We start from the raw sequence: 19,794 nt of genomic DNA on the forward strand, positions 1-19,794 counted from the left end.
TCGAAACCCCCACCCATCTCCATCCACATCCACCCATTACCCACCATGCTTCTCTTTGAGCTTGAAGGTTTCGGCCCTTTTTTATATGCACTCTCCATGATGCATAGACTTCACGATATAGCCGACATTAAATCCACTCCATCAAGCTTCGCCATAATAATCCCCCAAAATTTCATTTGCTGCGCCGTAGCCCTCAATATTGACCCCCAATTCTTCAACCAATTTTCGTGCAACCAACGTCACTATTTCACAACTTCCCTTACAGACCTCGTCACCAACTTGGCCGACATGGACCGTGAAGGCTCTAATTTACTCACCCTCTCCTTTGTGCGATTCCAACCTCACATGGTCCTTGAATTTGAGAAACATGGTTCGAATATTTTTCAATCTTGAATTCTCCCCATTTCTTGTGTTCTTATTATTGCTAATTCTTTCTTGATATCTAGTTTTAGACGAAGTACACAATGTGTCAACATTCGAGATACCCATATCCATACCTTCGTACCGACAGGATGTAGGCGAAATCGACTATTCTTCTTTTGTCTCTATTGAATTAGATCTCTTTAAAACCCTTGCAAGATGGTTAGATAACGCTTATGAAGGTAATTTCTTCCCTCTTTCTTATATTTCTTGAAGAATGTAAGATTTTGTTATGGAATTCATTTGTGTTTTTGTGGTTTTTGTCATAGCTTATGTCACTATTTCGAGTTCAAAAATTACCTTCTTTGTTGGGCGTAGTCGGTTCACTCTTGATGCACAGGTATCTTGCATTGATGATATCCATGATGCTTGATTGTTCAAGCCATAGATATCAATGAGGTGTTTAATGATACTCATGTTTGACAGGAAAGAGATTGCATAATTGGCGGCGTTGCAATTGGACAAGAAATTAACTCCTCAATGACTCTCTATCCTATGCAATTCTATTGTAACTTGGTATCTGATAGGTTGTGGTTATTCAAATCCATTGGGTCCAACTGTCTAATTCTCATTGCTCCTTTGGGATTGTATGCTCACTTTTCCTCATATTATTTTCCTGATGATTTCTGATATGGGAAATTCTCTACTCCACAAAAATTACAATATATACCATTTGATCTTCTTTTTTTATCTTCATAATTCTCTAATATGTTAATTAAACACCTTTGGGATGAAACATAATTTCTTTAGGAGTTAATCTTGATCTTCCAAGGTAATTGTAACCACCAACGTTTCGAGATTTTGAATCACGAACCACTATGTATTGACACAAATCTTGAAAGTCCTCGATAAATGATATACTTTAATTAAATAGAGCGACACGATGGAATTCTAACATTTAAATATCCAAATGCATAATCATCATAAGCACTTAAATATACAATATAACTTGGAAAGAGTATAATAAAGGTTCAAATACAAAATCAAAATATAGTGGAGGTCTCTTTATAGCCACATGGCTCTCGGGAGTATAATAATATCTCTTAGTTAGTAGACATTGATTGTAGTTCTTGCACCCGAACATAATGGATCTTTGCCTTGGATTACAATTGATTTGTCACTAAATTTCACGTTTCCAATGAACTTCTCATCAATCTCTTTGAACTTTTTTTGATCCACAGTCATGTGGTTGTTTACTCCTTTGTCTAGGCACCCTGTTGTTCTCCACTAGGTCTTCTCCATTTTCAAGGAGGTTCTTCATAAACATGCTAGGCATCTTCTTAGCTAACATCAATGTAGGCTCTTGGTCATGCATGAATGTGAGGTTTACTTTTCATTGTGCTTCTTGTTCGGCACTCTATTGCATAATGTTCATATTCTTCACAAGAGTAACACTTAATCATGCTCTCAGCTTCTCGAGGTTAAATATTTATGAGTTTGTGAGAAATTGTCACGACCTCCTTTGTTACCACGTCCTCAGCCAGCCCACGACCTCTATTTTTCATGTTGTGGCTGTCGCGTCCATTCATACTTTAAAAAGAAGAATCAGCCACATTTTTCTTTTTCATTTGTGTGAGTCACTCCTCATGTGTGAGTAAGAGGTGTATCACATACTTACTAATACTAATGTGCTTTATCGAGTAAATATTCAATCAGTTCAACTACATATCAAGCATACATTGAATCTCATAAGACTCTCACAATCAGACTTATTCCATAAGCATGGCTCACTAGAAACTTTACCTAACTAATCTTTTAACGCTTGTCAAATCGAAGAGCAAAACTAAACTTCAGTTTTGAAATAAAACATCAATAAGTAGGATCAAACAAAGATCGAATTTTTACTTTCATGGTTAATATTATAGTTATTGAATTTAAATAATATGTTCATTCGTTAATATTATAATTTTGAGTTTTTCATAATTAAGAGTTGTGTTTAATTGTAATAATTCGTGGGCTAGTTGCACTTTGGTCATATATTAATAAGCTTATAAATAATAGGTTTTGCAACAAATTTATTAATTAACAATTTAAAACAAACACAACAACTAAAAAAACAAATTGAAATCTAACACAAATCCAAGTTATTCAAGTTTAATTGTAAACGGAGAATGAGTTTGAGGTCATGTTCAAATAAATGCAAACTGATTCAAAATACACATAGAATTGACGCCCGAACAACTCTCTTGTGACCACGCAACTTCTAAGCACTCTTCTAACTCAACTAGTGGTCAGCACGCAACTTCTAAGCACTCTTCCACCTCAACTAGTGGTCAGCACGCAACTTCTAAGCACTCTTCCACCTCAACTAGTGGTCAGCCGTTACCTTAAATAAAAGTGAAGAACATAGTGAATATGAAAATACTTAGTAAGCAACCTACTTGTAAGCTTTCATTGCTTCACATTCTTATCCTAATAGATTACCACGAGTTTTTTTTTTTTTTTTTTTTTTTTTTTTTGGCTCTAGGAAGTACATACCTAATCTCTATAGTTATCTAAGTATTTGGGAGGTCTCGAAGATTCAAGAGATTCCCTTGTCTCATTTTTATCATTTTGGGTCTATGTAGGTCTAGCCCCTAATTGCCTCTCAAAATCCTAAGGTTCTAGTCTATCAGATGTGTCATGATATACATCATCGTTTAACCAGCTTAACTCTAATACTCTAACCTTAACTCAATGCAAATAACTATGCTTTACAAAGGGTTGGAGCTATCTTATATTTTCATGTATGCTTGATTAGGGAGATAATTCTATCAACTACCTAAAGCATACGGTACATTCTCATCCAAAAATACTCCTCTAAAGTCCTAACTAAGCATATTTTAACTACCTAAGGCAAGGTATACTCGTATGGTAGTGTGCCTAGCAATCCCTACAAGTATTACTTGAGAAGAACTGAATGCCTACCTTCCCAAGCTAGTGGACTAAAAGCTCCAAATTTTTAGGAACACATTAGTAGAAATTTAGAGGGCTATATGAAGAGTATAAAAATGAGGCGAAGGCTTGAAGTTGTTTACATACTAATTTTGAGTACAATCCAAAAACGGTGACTTCACAGCATGCTGAACTTCATGCTTGACTCCCTTGAACCATTCATAGATGCCATCTCCATTCTTCAAAGATTTGATCATGACACAGCCGATTTAGAAGGCTCTCCAACCATGTTCTCCATAATAATCTCCTTAGCTTCTTCCCCTCCTTCCCTTTTAGCCCTCCAAATCATGCCTCAATTCTTCTCCCATTTCTCTTGCGATCAACTTCATTATGTCAACGTCCCCATTGCCGAAGTCGCTACCATCATCTCGAATATGGAACGCGACGGTTTTTATTCGCTCGTCTTCTTTCTTCTCGCTAACCAAGAACGCATCGCCTTTGCATTTAAGCGTCATAGTTAGTATATTCTTCCCATGAAAATCAATCTTTCGTTCCAAGAATTATTTTCTTTTGATTCAAGATCATGAAACAATACCCTTTCCGTTCTTTAACGTTTTTAATGTTTTAGGTCAACAACGTCGATGGGACACAAGGCAACTTAAATCGGAACCATTAGAACCGAAGAAAGTAGGCGAAATTGACTATTCTTCCTTTGTTTCAATTGATTTAGAGGAGTTTAGATCGAGTGTCATAACGTTATGTGCTGGTCGAGGTAATCTCTCTTCCTTATTTCTCGTATTACATGAAGTGACAAGATTGTAAATTTCTCCATTTGTGACAGCTTTGGTAACTATTACGAATTCCGAAATCTCGTTCGATGTTCCGTATATAAATCGAGAGATTATTTTTTCTAAAGAGGTATTTATTCTCGTTTTGATTGGATTCATGAAAGATTGGTTGTTTGGTAATGTTTTTTTTTAATTTTCTTTTTTTTTTTTGTTGTAGAAAGGAGAATGCATAATAGGAGGTTTTGAAGAAGGGGAGAAAGTAATATCTGAAATCACTCTGTTTCCCATAAAGTTGTTGAATAGTTCGAGATTGAAAAGGTTATGGATTTTCAAGACAAATGATTCGAGTGTTATAATACTCGTTGCTCCAACAGGATTGTATGTTCAATTCTCATCCTATTGTCTGCAACAATGTTAGTATCAATGTATTATTATGGAATTGTGTCTTTATCAACACATCAACATCAAATCAGTCCTTTCAAAGTAGCTATAAACGTCCATAAATATTCTATATCGTAACCTATGTTGAACCCAAAGTACATATCTACTAATTGAATCTAATCCTCCAACGTGTATTTAATAAAATTCTTAGATTTAACTTTTTAAAAATTTGTTTATGTTCACATATTGCTTAATGTGTTTTTTAAATTCTTCGAGTGAAAGGAATCGAATCAAGACAACTCTTAGAGTTTTTTGCCTAAAAATCAACTCGGCTTAAACTAAGTTAGCCTAGGTGAGGAACTTACCATATGGGTGTGCGTTTTACATGCCTACAACCCAATAAGACTCGAGACCGGCTCGATTCAACCTTTTCTCAATTTAATCTCAAGGAAAGAGGAAAAATCTTAGATATATCCTATCATTAATAGAAAATATAATTAATCAACTATAGAAAAAATATTAACTAATTACGGATATCTAAATATATTTCATAATACAGCCATTTTAAATAAATCAACTATAATATTATCGAACGAGAAATAAATTTCAAATTTTAATTATTTTAATTTAACTCACTTAAACATTAATAAATTTAAATTAATCCAATTCTTATCCATCTAATCTCCTAATAGTTAAAATAATCACAAAATGTTGATTATATTAAGAGAAGATATAAGAATCTCAAAAGATCATAAATGGAAAAAAAAATTAAAATTTTATGGAAACAAATCTTAACTAAAAATAATTGGGGTGAAAACAGTAGAAAATATTTAATATATTTAGGAAAACAAATATATTTTTTTGATATCTTTAATGGAAGAAGGAAAAAAAAAAAGAATAATATCTTTGAGAATTAATAATTGGAGAAGAAGAAAGAAGGTTTGTTTTCAAAACAGGAGATAAATCAACGTTGTACAAGGAAAATAATTTTATTTTATTTTATTTATTATTTTTTTTTTTTTTAAAGTTATAAAAAGGAGGGCTTGCATTGTGCAGTAACACAGAGCTACACAAAAACTGTTTTGATATACTCTAACCTAAATCCTGGAGAACCAACGTACCAAAATGTTCTACAAGTTTGCAGCACAAGCAAAACCCTCGAGCAGTTAAAAGCTGCATGTGCAAAAGGTAAAAAAAACATATTTGTTATCGCACTCAAATGCATCGAATCATGGATTACGGGTTGGATTGGGTTGGATTCGAGAAATTTTTTAGACTAATCCAATATTCGGGTATGTTAAGTTGTTGACCTAAGCAACTCGTATACCGTTCACAACTCAACTCTCTATTTTTAGATAGGGCTAAGTTGTGTTGATGGATTTTTTAAAACTCAAATATCAAACATTCCCGAGTGAAAACACATAAATAATTTTTAATTTTTATAGTAATTTTAAAAGTAGGTAGAGTTGGATTAGATTGTAACCCTATTTTCATGTTAGTTGGATTAACCCAACCAAAATAATGTCGATGCCTGAATCAATCCAATTTTTTTATTTTTTAAAAACTCAACTCAATTCCATCTAACTCAACTTTTATGATTTGGATTGGGTAGTTCGAGTTGGTCGAGTTGTTAAGTCAGATGAACATCTCTGATCTATGAATATGGTCAAGGTAGGAAGAAAAAAAAAAAGAATAAAGAATTTAATAAGATCAATATGAATTTCATTTAGCAGAATCTAGTAAAAATTATAACATGATTTGACATTTAATTTTCTATTTTGAGTTAGATTACGTTTTATTTTTGTTCTTCTTTTCTCCTCTTTAATTCTTCATAATCCAACCATTATTCAATAAAAAAATATGTTCAAATTTGATTAAAACAAACAATAATATCTTGTGCTGTCCCTCTTTTTTTCCTACAAAATTTTGTAATTTTTATTTTAATGCAGATATTAGAGTTCATCAGGTTTCATCTTCAAAGATATCAAGGTGATGATAATGGATATCAAAGGCGTAGAAAGTGCAAAGCTTTGTAACCAAAACAAATGGGCAGAAGCAGATGCAACGTTTCTGCAAAGACTAAGCTTAAACAAGAACATGAACAAGAACATGACAGAGATATCATCTTATTCTTGGCATTGTTCATCCCTTTTAGGGTTTGAAACAAATAGGAATAATGAGATTTTTAAGTATTCGAGGCAAAGGTTCTTGAGAAGCTACACATTTAGCGTGGAGGAGAAAAAAACAAAGCGATTTGGGAAGGCAAGGAAGTGGTTTAACTTGAAATCAAGACCAAACTCAACAAGTTCCAATAATGTTGGAAAGAGTTCATACAATGGGATTTTCAAGTTCATCTTGTGCTGCACGAGTTGATTGATTAAGGCAATAGTTCTCTAATTCAGGCAGCTATTTGGATTAATGGAAAATATTTTATGGTTTAAATTTTATTTTTTCTTGTTTTCTATTTGAAAAAATAGTTCGAGTTTGCAATTGAATCTTCATCGTCTGTAGAATTTCAATAATATTAACGTTGAACTATTGTTCCTTGTTCTTTCCAACTGGTCACAACATAAGCCTCGTGGTGTTGTCGTATTTGAAGAGGAAATCTCGAGTGAGCCAACCCCTAACTCAAGTCTTGTGGTCGAGATAAAAACACTGCGACGGGAGACAAGAAAGGTAGACCGTTTTTATCTCCACCTAGGTAGATAAACCATGTGATTGATGTTATATCGGGGGCGAGATTGTCTGCCACAAATGAATGTCATATGCTAACAGTCGAGTTCATTACACCCACAAAGACAACTATTAGTGATCACCCAAAGGCTAGGGAGAAACACCAAGCCAACACCTCCACTAAAGAAGGGAGATAGAAACAAACCCTCTAAAGCAACACATGTTCACACAAAAAATATCATCTAAACGGATGAAGAGAATGGCCGATCAAAAGCGTCACCCACAATAATTTCAAGACGGAGAGAGAGTTTTGATCAAATTGAAGTCATATCAACTCCAAGGTCAAAAGAACCAGAATCAAAGACTAGTGCGAAAATTCTATAGACCAGTTGAAGTTATCCACAAGGTCGGGAAGGTATCATATAAAATCAAATTACTCCCATGGATACAAGAAAAATTTTCAAGTGAAGAAAGTAGCAGAGACTCCAACAAAGAAGGCGTTCACGAAGAGCCGATTGATAGAGACGTCAACCAATTGAATGAGGGAGGATGTCACGATCATGCTTGTCCAAGGTGTGTTATCTATGATTGCATGTCGAATGTTTCGGTTATGCTTGTCCAACACATGTTGTCCATGGTCGCATGCCCGTTCCAAAACCCTTTTACATGCTTTTATCTTAGATAAACCTTTACTATTTGATGTTGTGTCAACATGAGGGTGTATGACCATTCACCAAAATCATATCTACATCCGTCCAGGGCTAAAATGCCCCAAAATATACTAGAGTGGATATGACTAGTTGTCACTTCTTCCTAACCTGAGTTATATGCTATCAAATTCGTTGTTGCTACCTACTCGCTTTTAGCCTATAACATTATTTTTTTTCAAATTGTGTTCAACATATTTTCTCGCTCACATTTTCTAAAATATTTCTCTCAAACTTGACTCGAGACTCGAGCATACGCCGACGTTGTCCGCGACAAATTTCCCACGGCTAACTTGTTCACTAAGTGAGAACAAATGTAGCACAATCATTGTCCCACTACTAGGAGAATGCGGTTCATGACTTGAGTATTTTATGAATAAATACTCAATAAGTAACCCCACCGGAGTTGAAAAATGCACACATGTAACATGAAGGGATTCTATCATTTGAAAACATCATAACATGGCTTTAAGAAGCTTTCTAATCCAAACAAGGTTGAACGTATAGTATTTCTCTACACATGACTCATGCGTGTGAGCATGGGCCCACCAGATTGGCTCGCACACCCCACTAGACTCGGCTCATCGGGCTAGCATTTGTTAACGGGTTGTGCGGAACACTAGGAAGGGAAAGAGCCTAGTTAGTGGGATTTGAAGAAATTTAGTTAATGAGAGACAAAAAAGAGGGGAAAGGCGAGATTATGTAAAGATAGACAGAGGGGTCCTACCAAGTTTATCATCATAACAACAACAAGGGACCCATTTCTCCTTTAAAGTTTGTATTGGAACTAGTCATGGCAATTAGTGGGCCAAGCCCAAAATAATAGGCCCATACAAAAAGGCTTTTTCTTTATTCTGGACCCACCCCCACAACAAGGCTGCAATACACTCCCAGCCCACTTCCTTTTGCCCTCTAAAAAAGTTTAAATAAATAAATAAATAAATAAATAAATAAAGAAAAAAGGTCTTTGTTTTGGTGAACAGGCTGTCGTGTTTCTCTCTCTCTCTCTCTCTGTCTTGTAAAGCAGATGTTGAGTTTTTGTCTTTGAATAAAGGTCAATATGTCCTGTTAGGACCACAAATGCCCATGTGGCTATGACCACCCCTTGCCTACCGTGCCACGTGGACCCCTTTCAAGGACCACCCCTTCGTAACTTAACCTACCTTCGCATCATCCATGTATCCTCCTTTTCTTTTCTTTTCTTTTCTTTTCTATTTGTTTCCTTCGGCTTTGAATTATTTGAATGCCGTCGTTTTCTTGGTTTAGGGCCACCATACATAAAACCCAATACCCATACCCTTGTTTTAAACCCATTAATCTCCTCATGGGATCACACTTCATTTATCAAAAGTAATGCTTTTGGTGGGAAATCCAACCCCATCACAATCTTCCTACCTTGCTTATTGTAGCTTTGGTATCACACCAAAATGAGCAAACCTTCCCGTTTTTTTTTTTTTTTTTTCTTCGTTCCCTTCTCCCATTGATGTGCGATCCCCCTAATCCACCCCCTTTAGGGCTCAGTGTCTTCGCTAGCACTCATTCCCTTCTCCAATTGACGTAGGATCCTCTCAATCCACTTCTTTGAGGGGGGGCCAGTGTCCTTGCTGACACACCACTTCATGTCCACTCCCTTCAAGTTTCAGCTTCCTCACTGACACATCGCTCGGTGTTTGACTCTAACGAAGCATTCTTTATAAGGGTGTGGGAAAACCCAAAAAGAAAAGTCGAAACAGAACAATATCAACTTGCGATGAGTTTTGATTGTTACAGTGACCCAGTTCGTAAATCAGACATCTGGGTCTCGTTTCATTCCGAATTCCCTATTTCCGAAGAAACAATTAACAAATTAAACCAAAACGATCATGGCATTGGTAGTGATATGAGGAGAAGAAGAAGAAGAAGAGTTGGCAAAGAGAATGTATTAAAAAGTATATGAAGCCTAATGTATTTAAAAGCAAAAAAAGGGAAAGGTGGGCGAGGGACCATACTCATTTACCTTTATTCATGGCTCCCTTTGGTAATTTAGCCTCCACTCATCTGTTTCCAGTTTCCAGTTTCCTTTTCAAACCCTTCTGTATTCGGCAAAAACAACACACTCTATTTTGGCGTTGACGCTGTTAGATTGAATGGCACGATGACCTATATGGGTCACGACCTCATGTATTTATAGATGCGTATAATGAAGATTACATTCCAAATCTATGATTTGGTAACAAACCATAAAATCATAGATTTGGTAACAAACCCTTCAAATCATAAACTAGTAAATCTTAGACTATTTTAGTATATACAGTTATGATCTATTTTAGGTTTAACACCCCCCCTCAATCTGGACGATGTACTACTAAGTTCAGATTGCGCCTAAAATAGCTAAAAGAAGGAGCTGGCAGTGGCTTTGTCATGATATCGGCGAGCTGATCCTTGGAAGATATGAGTCGAACATCAAGCTGACGAGTCGATACTCGTTCACGAACGAAGTGATAATCAACCTCAACATGCTTCGTCCGTCGATGAAAGATTGGATTGGCGGATAGGTAGGTGGCACCAATGTTGTCACACCATAGGCTAGGCGCTCGCGCTTGCGAGATCCCGAGCTCACGCAAGAGAACTTGGATCCAAATTAATTCGGCAGTGGCATCAGCAACCGCCTTATATTCGGCTTCCGTACTAGAACGAGAAACTGTCGATTGTTTCCTCGAACTCCAAGAGATAAGATTGCCACCAAAGAAGATCACATAGCCTCCAGTGCTTCGACGATCATCAGGATTCCCAGCCCAATCAGCATCTGAAAAGGCACTCAACAAATCAGTGCTGGACTTTGTAAGACACAAACCCATATCAATAGTGTCATGTAGATAACGGAGAATTCGTTTGACTGCCGCCCAATGTATAGAAGTCGGAGAGGACATGAACTGACACACTCTGTTGACACAGAAGGATATATCAGGACGTGTCAGAGACAAATATTGGAGAGCACCAACGACACTTCGATAGCGAGTAGTATCCTCAGGTGAGAGCTTTTCACCACCATTCAATAACAACTTCTCACTGGGAAGCATAGGTGTGGGCACACCTTTGGAGGTGAGCATATTGGTTCTGGCTAATAAATCTCGAATGTATTTATGTTGTGTCAGAATAAGTCCACTAGAAGTATGGCGGACCTCAATCCCAAGAAAATAACTCAAAATACCAAGATCCTTGACGGCAAAATCATCCTGAAGCTGTGTAAGAAGTTTCTCAGTAGCCGTAGAAGATGAGCTGATGATAATAATATCATCAACGTAGATGAGAATATACATCTGAATGCCCGTTTTGTTAAAAATAAAAAGAGAGACATCAGCCTTTGAAGGTGTAAAATCCAGCTGTAATAGTTTGGAGCTAAGGCGAGAAAACCAGGCACGCGGAGCTTGTTTAAGGCCATAAAGCGACTTATCCAGCTTGCAGAGATAACCAGGGTGTTGAGAATCCACAAATCCAGGGGGCTGCTTCATATAAACATCTTCATTAAGAAGGCCATGAAGAAAAGCATTTTGAATATCAATCTGCCGAATAGCCCAACCACGAGAAATAGCAAGAGATAATAAGAGCCGAATGGTAGTGGGCTTAACAACTGGACTAAAGGTATCATCATAATCGACGCCATACTGCTGTTTAAAACCTTTAGCAACCAGGCGTGCTTTGTAGCGATCAATAGAGCCATCTGGCTTTTGTTTGAGTTTGAAAACCCATTTGCAATCAATAACGTTAAGACCAGCACGAGGAGGAACTAAGTGCCATGTCTTATTTTTTTGAAGTGCCTGAAATTCATCATTCATTGCCTGACGCCAGAGGGGATGCTCCATAGCAGTAATATGTGAAGTAGGTTCAGAGGCAGAAGACCGAGCTACAAGATATGTTACTGTTCCATCTGTACGCACCTTGGGTTTCTTGATATTGTGCTTCAATCGAGTACCATATGGATGAGTAGTAGGTGCAGGATCCACATTTGAGGGGACGGCCGTATCAGCCGTTGCGAGGGGAGCAACCGATGCTACAGCAGTTGGTTGACCAACGGCCGAGGATTCGACCGGGCATTGCGCAATATCATCTGCTGGCGGAGAAGCCGATGCCTCAATCATTGGCGGAACAACCAACGCCGATTCGAATGGCAGCGACGCGGAGGATTGTTGCGGCAATTCCGAAGCTGATGTAGACACCAAATTTTCTGCATCCAAAGAGTTAGTAGGCCCAGACATATGCATGTGATCATTCTCCAAATTAGTACTGCTATTACCCAAATGCAAGGTGCACAAATCAGGGGCATTATGCGTCGACTGCATGATTGGGGAAGAATTAGGTGAGGCTCTCTTGAATGGAAAAACATTTTCATCAAATATGACATCTCTAGACATATAGACACGACCAGAATCGGTGTCAAGACACTTATACCCTTTATGTGAAGAACTGTAGCCTAGAAAGACACATTCCTTTGATCGAAAAGAGAGCTTTTGTTTGTTATAAGGACGAAGATGAGGCCAACAAGCACACCCAAAAATTTTTAATAAGGAGTAATTTGGTGGGGTATGAAAAAGAAGCTCTAAGGGGCATTTTTTATCGATGACACGAGTAGGAAGACGATTGATGAGATATGTGGCTGTAAGAAACGCGTCGTCCCAAAATTTAATAGGTACATGAGCATGAGCTAGAAGGGCTAGGCCAGTTTCAACAATATGACGATGCTTGCGTTCAGCAGACCCATTTTGTTGATGTGTGTGAGGGCACGAAACACGATGACCAATTCCAAGGGAACGAAAAAATGTGTTATGAATTTTCTGATATTCCCCACCCCAATCAGATTGAACCCACTTGATTTTAGTATCTAGGAGGCGCTCAACATGAGCTTGGAATTGCAAAAATATACGAGGAGCTTCTGTACGATCATGCATCAAATAGATCCACGAAAATTTACTGAAATCATCAATGAAACTAATATAATATTTAAAACCCCCAACAGATGGAGGTGCAGGGCCCCAAACATCCGAAAAAATAAGTTCCAAAGGTGACGAAGACCTATGGGAAAAACTAGTATATGGTAATCGATGACTCTTTGCTAACTGACACGCATTACAAACTGACAAAGATGACTCACTAGCACACGAAATATTATTTAGACGCAAAATGGATTTTATTACTTGAGATGAAGGATGTCCAAGACGAGCATGCCATTGGGCGTGAGTAGTAGATCTGCTCACCAAGGCGTGCTTGAGATTATCGACATCGGATGGCTTAATAGGATAAAGACCAGATTCACACCTCCCATTTAGGAGACTTTTCCTCGACTGTCGATCCTTTATAGAAAAATGCCAAGGATGGAATTCAAAAAATACGTCATTATCACGAGAAAATTTATGAACAGAAAGAAGATGTTTGGAAATTTCAGGCACATGCAAAATATTACGCAACGCAAGAGGACGAGTAGCAGTATTAATTAGAGAATGACCAGTATGCAAAACACGCAAACCTGCTCCATTGCCGACTTGAACTTGTTCACCTCCATGATAACGTTCACGCACAGCGAGACGATCCAGGTCACTGGTGATATGGTCCGTAGCGCCTGTGTCGCTGTACCAATTTGGGTCAATCTTGTAAGAGGAAGTAGCCGCCAGTGCCGTAGAAGGAGCAGAAGAAGGTTCATCTTGATAGGACTCATCCATCCTATGCCAGCAGCGGATAGCAGTATGCCCCACTTTGCCGCAGATCTGGCAGGAAGGACGAGCAGAAGGGCCACGACGATCACCAGCAGGACGAGAGGGTGCATAACCTTGAGAACGACCACGACCGCGATCCCTACGCCCACGATTCTTCTGCTGACCACCACGACTAGCATAATTGGCAGAAGATCCAAGATTTAACTGAAGTTCAGCCTGGTGTTGTAGTTGGCGAGCTTCATACGTCATTAGATGTGCAAACACATCATCAAGGGTGAGGGCTTCACTCTTGGTAGTCATTGAGGTGACGAAGGGATCATAGTCAGGGCCAAGACCAGCGAGAAGATACGCGATCACATCATCATCCTGCAAGGCAGAGCCGGCGGCGGCCAGCTCGGTGGCTAGCCCTTTGATCTTGCAAAAATAATTTGCAGCAGATTGATCTCGTTTCTTGGACGTGGCAAGCTCAACACGAATCTGAGTAGTGCGAGCACGAGTTGACGATGAAAACATCCGCTGCAGGGTATCCCACGCCTCCTTGGACGTAGTAGCGGCAACCACATCATGAAGAATCTCCTCAGACATGGAGGAGAGAAGGCCGCTAAGGACTTGTTGATCCTGATCATACCACTGATTATAGGCCGGATTAGAGACCAGCTCAGCACCAGCAGCAGTTGAGGAAGGGATCAGCTTGGCAGGTGCAACATTGGTGCCATCGAGGTAGCCCATAAGCTTCGTACTCCGTAGGTAGGGGAGGAGCTGGGCACGCCATATGATGAAGTTGTTTTTGGTTAGACGAATTGTGACAACATGGTGTAGAGGGATTGGATATTGTTTAAGGCCAAAAGTCGCCATGGTAGTTGAGACGGTGTTGGAGATGGTGGATGGAGAGGAGGAAGAAGACATGGCGAGGAGTTTAAAAAATAAACCTTGGCTCTGATACCATGTTAGATTGAATGGCACGATGACCTATATGGGTCACGACCTCATGTATTTATAGATGCGTATAATGAAGATTACATTCCAAATCTATGATTTGGTAACAAACCATAAAATCATAGATTTGGTAACAAACCCTTCAAATCATAAACTAGTAAATCTTAGACTATTTTAGTATATACAGTTATGATCTATTTTAGGTTTAACAGACGCTTCCTCGTACATCAATCACTTCATCTATATATATTTATATATCTTCTTTTACTCTCCCTTTCTTCTATTCGTTCCTTTTTTTCTCTCAATTTCCCAACCCTTTTCCAAAATTTTCAATTTACACCACTAAACGTCTCGATTTAGACCTATACTTACGTTAAATGTTAGGCATCTATAATATCTATTAAACGACTCTCTGCATTAAGTATGAATTAGCCAGTCAACTCGGGACTTCACCATTGAGCTTGAACACATCTCATTAGTTTCAATAGTATCGAAATTCTCTTTTAAATATAAGTTTTATAGTTGTTGAAATGAATTTTAGTATTTGTAGAAGAAAATATGATGAGTTTTACTTTACGGTCGGGATAGATGGCTTTTATGGTTGTTGATTGTTGTCGCAATCATGTGTCCTCTTGCAGTATTCCAACTTTATTTTTTTTTGTCTCTATCCCAACATTTTGGAGTATTGTGAGAGAATGCCAATGGGTTTCTTTTTCTATCCAAAAAAACTAAAAATTAAAATTGTTAGACCCGAACGTTTTGAATTAAAAGTAAAGATATGAGAGCTTAATTTTCACTTAATGAGTCGGTAGATCAAGGCTTCGGAGCGTGTATATGTCCGTGAATCAAATGATGCAAGTCGGGGATTAGATCCTTGATACCTAATTATATCAACCGGCTGGCAAAGCTCTGCCACCCAATATTGATGTTGCACCCCCTTTGTTTGAGTGGTGCAGGGAGGCAGTTGTTGGATTTGGTTCGGGTACCCATAACATTTGGATAGCAGATTTTCGAGATTCGGAGCTTGTCGGAAACACCTTTCCAACGAAAAATTTGGAGTAACATTATTCCATAGGTTTTCGTGTATACGATTCAAGGTTACCAACTCAATTTAGAATAAGGTTTTTAGACTTAAAATATCCAAAAGTTTCAAAACCATAATAAATCAACTTAGATAAAGTTCTAAAATGGATTATCTAGGTAATCAAGTTCTAATGAAGACTCATTTCTAAATTCATGATTCGAATCACTGCACGAGATACCTGTATTAAATTTTTTTGAATCACTCTGGCATGCAAAGAAGAAATGCAAATGAACAAAGTCATGGTTTAAGAAGTATAGAACTTATATTTTAATATTCAAAATCGTAATACTAAAACAACAACATGAATAGATATTTATAGTCTTGAATTAAACATTGGTGAATTAAAATCGCGCACAACTAGCTAATTATTTAAATCCTTATAAATAATACTATAAAATTGCGTTCGTTTTATGTGAATCTATTTTGTTGTCATTTTGGAACAATATATATGGTATAATCTTGTCGTCCGATATGAAGTCTTTGTAGCATAATTAAGACGACATATTTCGTATCATCAAGCAAAAAATAATGCATCTGAATTTATTTAAAAATATAAAAAGCATTATGTTCACATACTAAATAAAAGAAAAAAAAATGTTTAGAAAATTCGAGAAATAATTGAAATGATACAAAAGTACACATAGAACGTAATGATAGTCTCTCATGGTAACTAGCATTTTGTCCCATCCATCGCAACCCTTGCCTCAACGTATTATTAATATAAGACTTAAAAATGACTTTAATAATTACAGGTAGATTACTTACTGACAATTTTATATTCATTCATGTTACTCTTCTACGTCGAGTCGAGTAAGAGATGTGGGAATATAAGTATTGTGATAGTTAATTTTTAGGTCTCATTCTAGCAATTACCTTTAATTATTAGTTAATTTTAGATCATTTTTATTACTTAATTTATTTTTATTAAGTCAAACTACTAAAATAATTTTTAATTTAATTTTCATTAACAAATATATTATAAATAATAGACTTCAATTTTTAGTATTTTAAATTATTTAGCAATCATTCTTAATAATAAATAATTATTACGATAATAAAATGAAGATTTGGATTATGCCACATTTTTCTCATAGTTTAAGGTTGGTAGTAGATAATACAAATACAATATATTACAATCATATTGTAACCTATTAGGGTTAGAAAACGTAAATACATACAATCATATTGGAACCTATCTTCTTATTGTCCTCGTGGTCTTGGTCTTATTTTTTTGTAGGCCAATTAGGTGTGCATTACTTCACTACTCATAGCCCAGTACGTACACATGAACCGTCAAACGGGCTTATATACGTACCCCTAGACCTAGCTTTCGACTAGTTTACACTCAAGGTACTGGAAAAATTGTAGAGGGAAAGGAACGCGCATAATATCATGGTATACATAATATTGTACTGTACGCCCCCGTATTTATCATGAGAGGAGGGTATTCCGATGCACGTTGTCAGAATTTAGCGCAACTTATTGCTAGTTTGATTAGTCAAGATATTCGTAATCAGTTAATATTTGGAAAATATATTAGTTATGAAATATATCTTCCTGTTAATATTTTTCGTTTGTATTTGATTAACAGTATTTTTTATTTTATTATCAAAGATTTAGTTGGTTTATATTTTCCTTATTTGTAGGTAGTAGTTGGTAGCTTGTATCCTATTTAAACATGTGAATATCAATGAAGATGGAACCTTGGATTGCAATTCTATTTCTCATTTTAACTTTGTATTGTTTTCGGGAGTAATAATATTTTCTAATTTATTCACACTTTTGAGTGATAGATATTGTGTCAGTTGGTATCAGAGCCAAGTTGGTAATCAAGGGTTCGATATTATTACTCGACGAGATAAATGGTGGAAGTGCTCCTGTGGATATAGCTATGGAAAAGGTTGTTGGCAATAATTATAATTATTGGAAGTTATGTATGGAAGCTTATCTACAGGGGCAAGATTTATGGGATTTAATTACATCGCCGAAAATGGAAGATCAAATGTGGAAAAACTTTATTTACCTTGCGAACTTTGATTAGCAAGGAATATATTGATCATATTCGTGATTTAAAGTCACCAAAGCAAGTGTGGGAAACACTTCAAAAGTTGTTCACTAGGAAAAATACAGCTCGATTGCAATTTCTAAATAATGAACTAGCTGTGGTAACTCAAGCTAATTTTTCTGTTGAAGAATATTTCTTGAAAGTGAAAAATCTGTGTTCTAAAATTTCAGAATTAGATGCTGAGGAGCCCGTGAGTGATGCTCGATTGCGGCATTATCTTATTCATGGATTACGAGAAAACTTTTTGCCCTTTGTTTCCTCAATACAATGGTGGGCAAATCAGCCTACAGTTATTGAATTGGAAAATTTGGATTTTGATTAAGCAAATGACTAGCATCAATGGGAATCAATTCAGAAGTGACGAGTCGTCAAAGAAGCCATATAAAGCTTGTTACAACTGTGGAAAACCTGGCCATTTTAAATGAGATTGTCGGGTGAAAGTGGTGTGTCATCGTTGCGGAAAGGCAGGTCATATTAAGCCAAATTGCCAAGTTAAAATGTTGGCCATATCAAGATTTAGTTAATTTATATCTTTCTTATTTGTAGGTATTAGTTGGTAACTTGTATCCCATTCAAACATTGTGAATATCAATGAAAATTGAACCCTCAATCCTAATTCTATTTCTCATTCTTAACTCTGTATTGTTTCTTTAATAATAATATTTTCAAATCTATCCACACTTTTGAAGGGTAGATATTGTGTCACATGTGACACACAAAATGCATGAGTCCCCATAACTTTAAATCATGACATATACGTGTGATGCAGGTCATACCTCTATTCTTTCATAAACATAACTTTCTTGAATAACATACGTAGCTTAACAATGTTTTACAATTCTCTATGATATTCAAAGAATTAAATCTAAGTTTTATTCAATTTGTATTAGGAGTGTTCATATAATTCTGAGAATCAAACTAACTTGAACTATTCAATCCAACTTGTTGGATTTTTTTGTTTCTTAGATTTTGATTCGGTTACAGTTTTTTAAAACAAAAAAATTTGGGTTGATTGATGGGTTGACATTTTTTTGTCAAGTCAACTCAATCGAATCCTACCTTACTTTTAAGATTGTTACGAGGATTAAGAATATTTGATATTTAAATTGATGACTTGTAAATATTAAATATTTAAAATTTTAGTTATTAATGAAATATGTACGGTAAAATATAAATGAATTTGTAGGGCGCGTGAGGTTGGCACGTGAGATTAAGAAAACAAAAACAAGAGGGAAAATGAAAGAGAAGTTATTTCGCTTTCAATGATGCGAGGATGGAGCTTTCAGACGCGTGAGATGGCGAGTGGTATTCACGCGAAAAAAAAAATTTCCACATCACACTCCTTATAAAACCACAATAATATATTAATATATTTCATTTATTTTTAAGTAACCTCATTTTTTTCATTTTTATTTTTTAATTTAGATTATTTCCTTTTATAATTATATATTAAAAAATTCATCCAAATTTTTTTTTTCTATATTTATGCAATTCACTAAACATTTTTTCTATAATTATTGTGCGTTGTAATTACAAATGTTTCTAATTCGGGTTTAAATATTATTTTGGTGTTATTCTTTTTTATTATTATTTAAAAATAATTAAATGGAGGAAATGATAATAAAGTTGAAATTGGGAGGAGGGTAATTTGGTAATACGAAAATTTGGAGAGTGCAGAACAATAAAGCGTTTACGTGTGGGTTTCACAGCATATATATACATCAAAGGCGGCACGTGCCACAGATTCCCCATGCGTGCGACAATATAACCTCAATTAATTTCCATTGCTACAATCCTTTTTTGAAATTTGTCTCTCTTTGTAGCTTGCTAATTTATTCCCCCACCACAATGACGGATTTGCCCTTCCTTTAGAGCTCCAGATTGGATGAAAGGCAAGGGCATTCCCGACATTCCACCACTCGTATCATTGAGGCCACTTTGTAGTTTGTACTATCCTTATCTCTTCTAAGTTATTCCTTTGTATTTTGCACAATTACTGACATCTCTCGTTTATTTAATAAATTGCAAATGGCACAAAATTCGGAGGGTATTTTGGTCAATGTAACTCAATAATTTCTTTTTTAATAATAATAATAATAATAATAAAAAGGGTATCTCCAATGGTTGGAGATAAAATTAGAAAGGATGAAGAAAGAAAAATATAGTAATAATAGAGAAA

General features: G+C 36.3%; 1 protein-coding gene and 1 non-coding gene across 2 annotated transcripts; one reads left to right on the forward strand and one right to left on the reverse strand.

Annotated features, from left to right (window-relative positions):
- Window positions 1-1,075, forward strand: LOC111795095 (uncharacterized). The gene is made up of 4 exons (XM_023677340.2): window positions 1-370; window positions 447-602; window positions 690-760; window positions 847-1,075. Exons 1-4 carry the CDS (start codon window positions 46-48, stop codon window positions 1,048-1,050), a joined length of 756 nt encoding a protein of 251 aa, XP_023533108.1. The 5' UTR covers window positions 1-45; the 3' UTR covers window positions 1,051-1,075.
- A 12,690-nt stretch (window positions 1,076-13,765) lies between these two features.
- Window positions 13,766-13,905, reverse strand: LOC147792711 (small nucleolar RNA Z247). Its single transcript, XR_015421264.1, has one exon. It is a non-coding gene; the product is annotated as a small nucleolar RNA Z247 (small nucleolar RNA).
- Between the last annotated feature and the right edge of the window lie 5,889 nt (window positions 13,906-19,794).

This window comes from Cucurbita pepo, chromosome 5 (genome assembly GCF_057944985.1).
Source record: "Cucurbita pepo subsp. pepo isolate OVF chromosome 5, ASM5794498v1, whole genome shotgun sequence".
NCBI classification, from domain to species: Eukaryota; Viridiplantae; Streptophyta; class Magnoliopsida; order Cucurbitales; family Cucurbitaceae; genus Cucurbita; species Cucurbita pepo.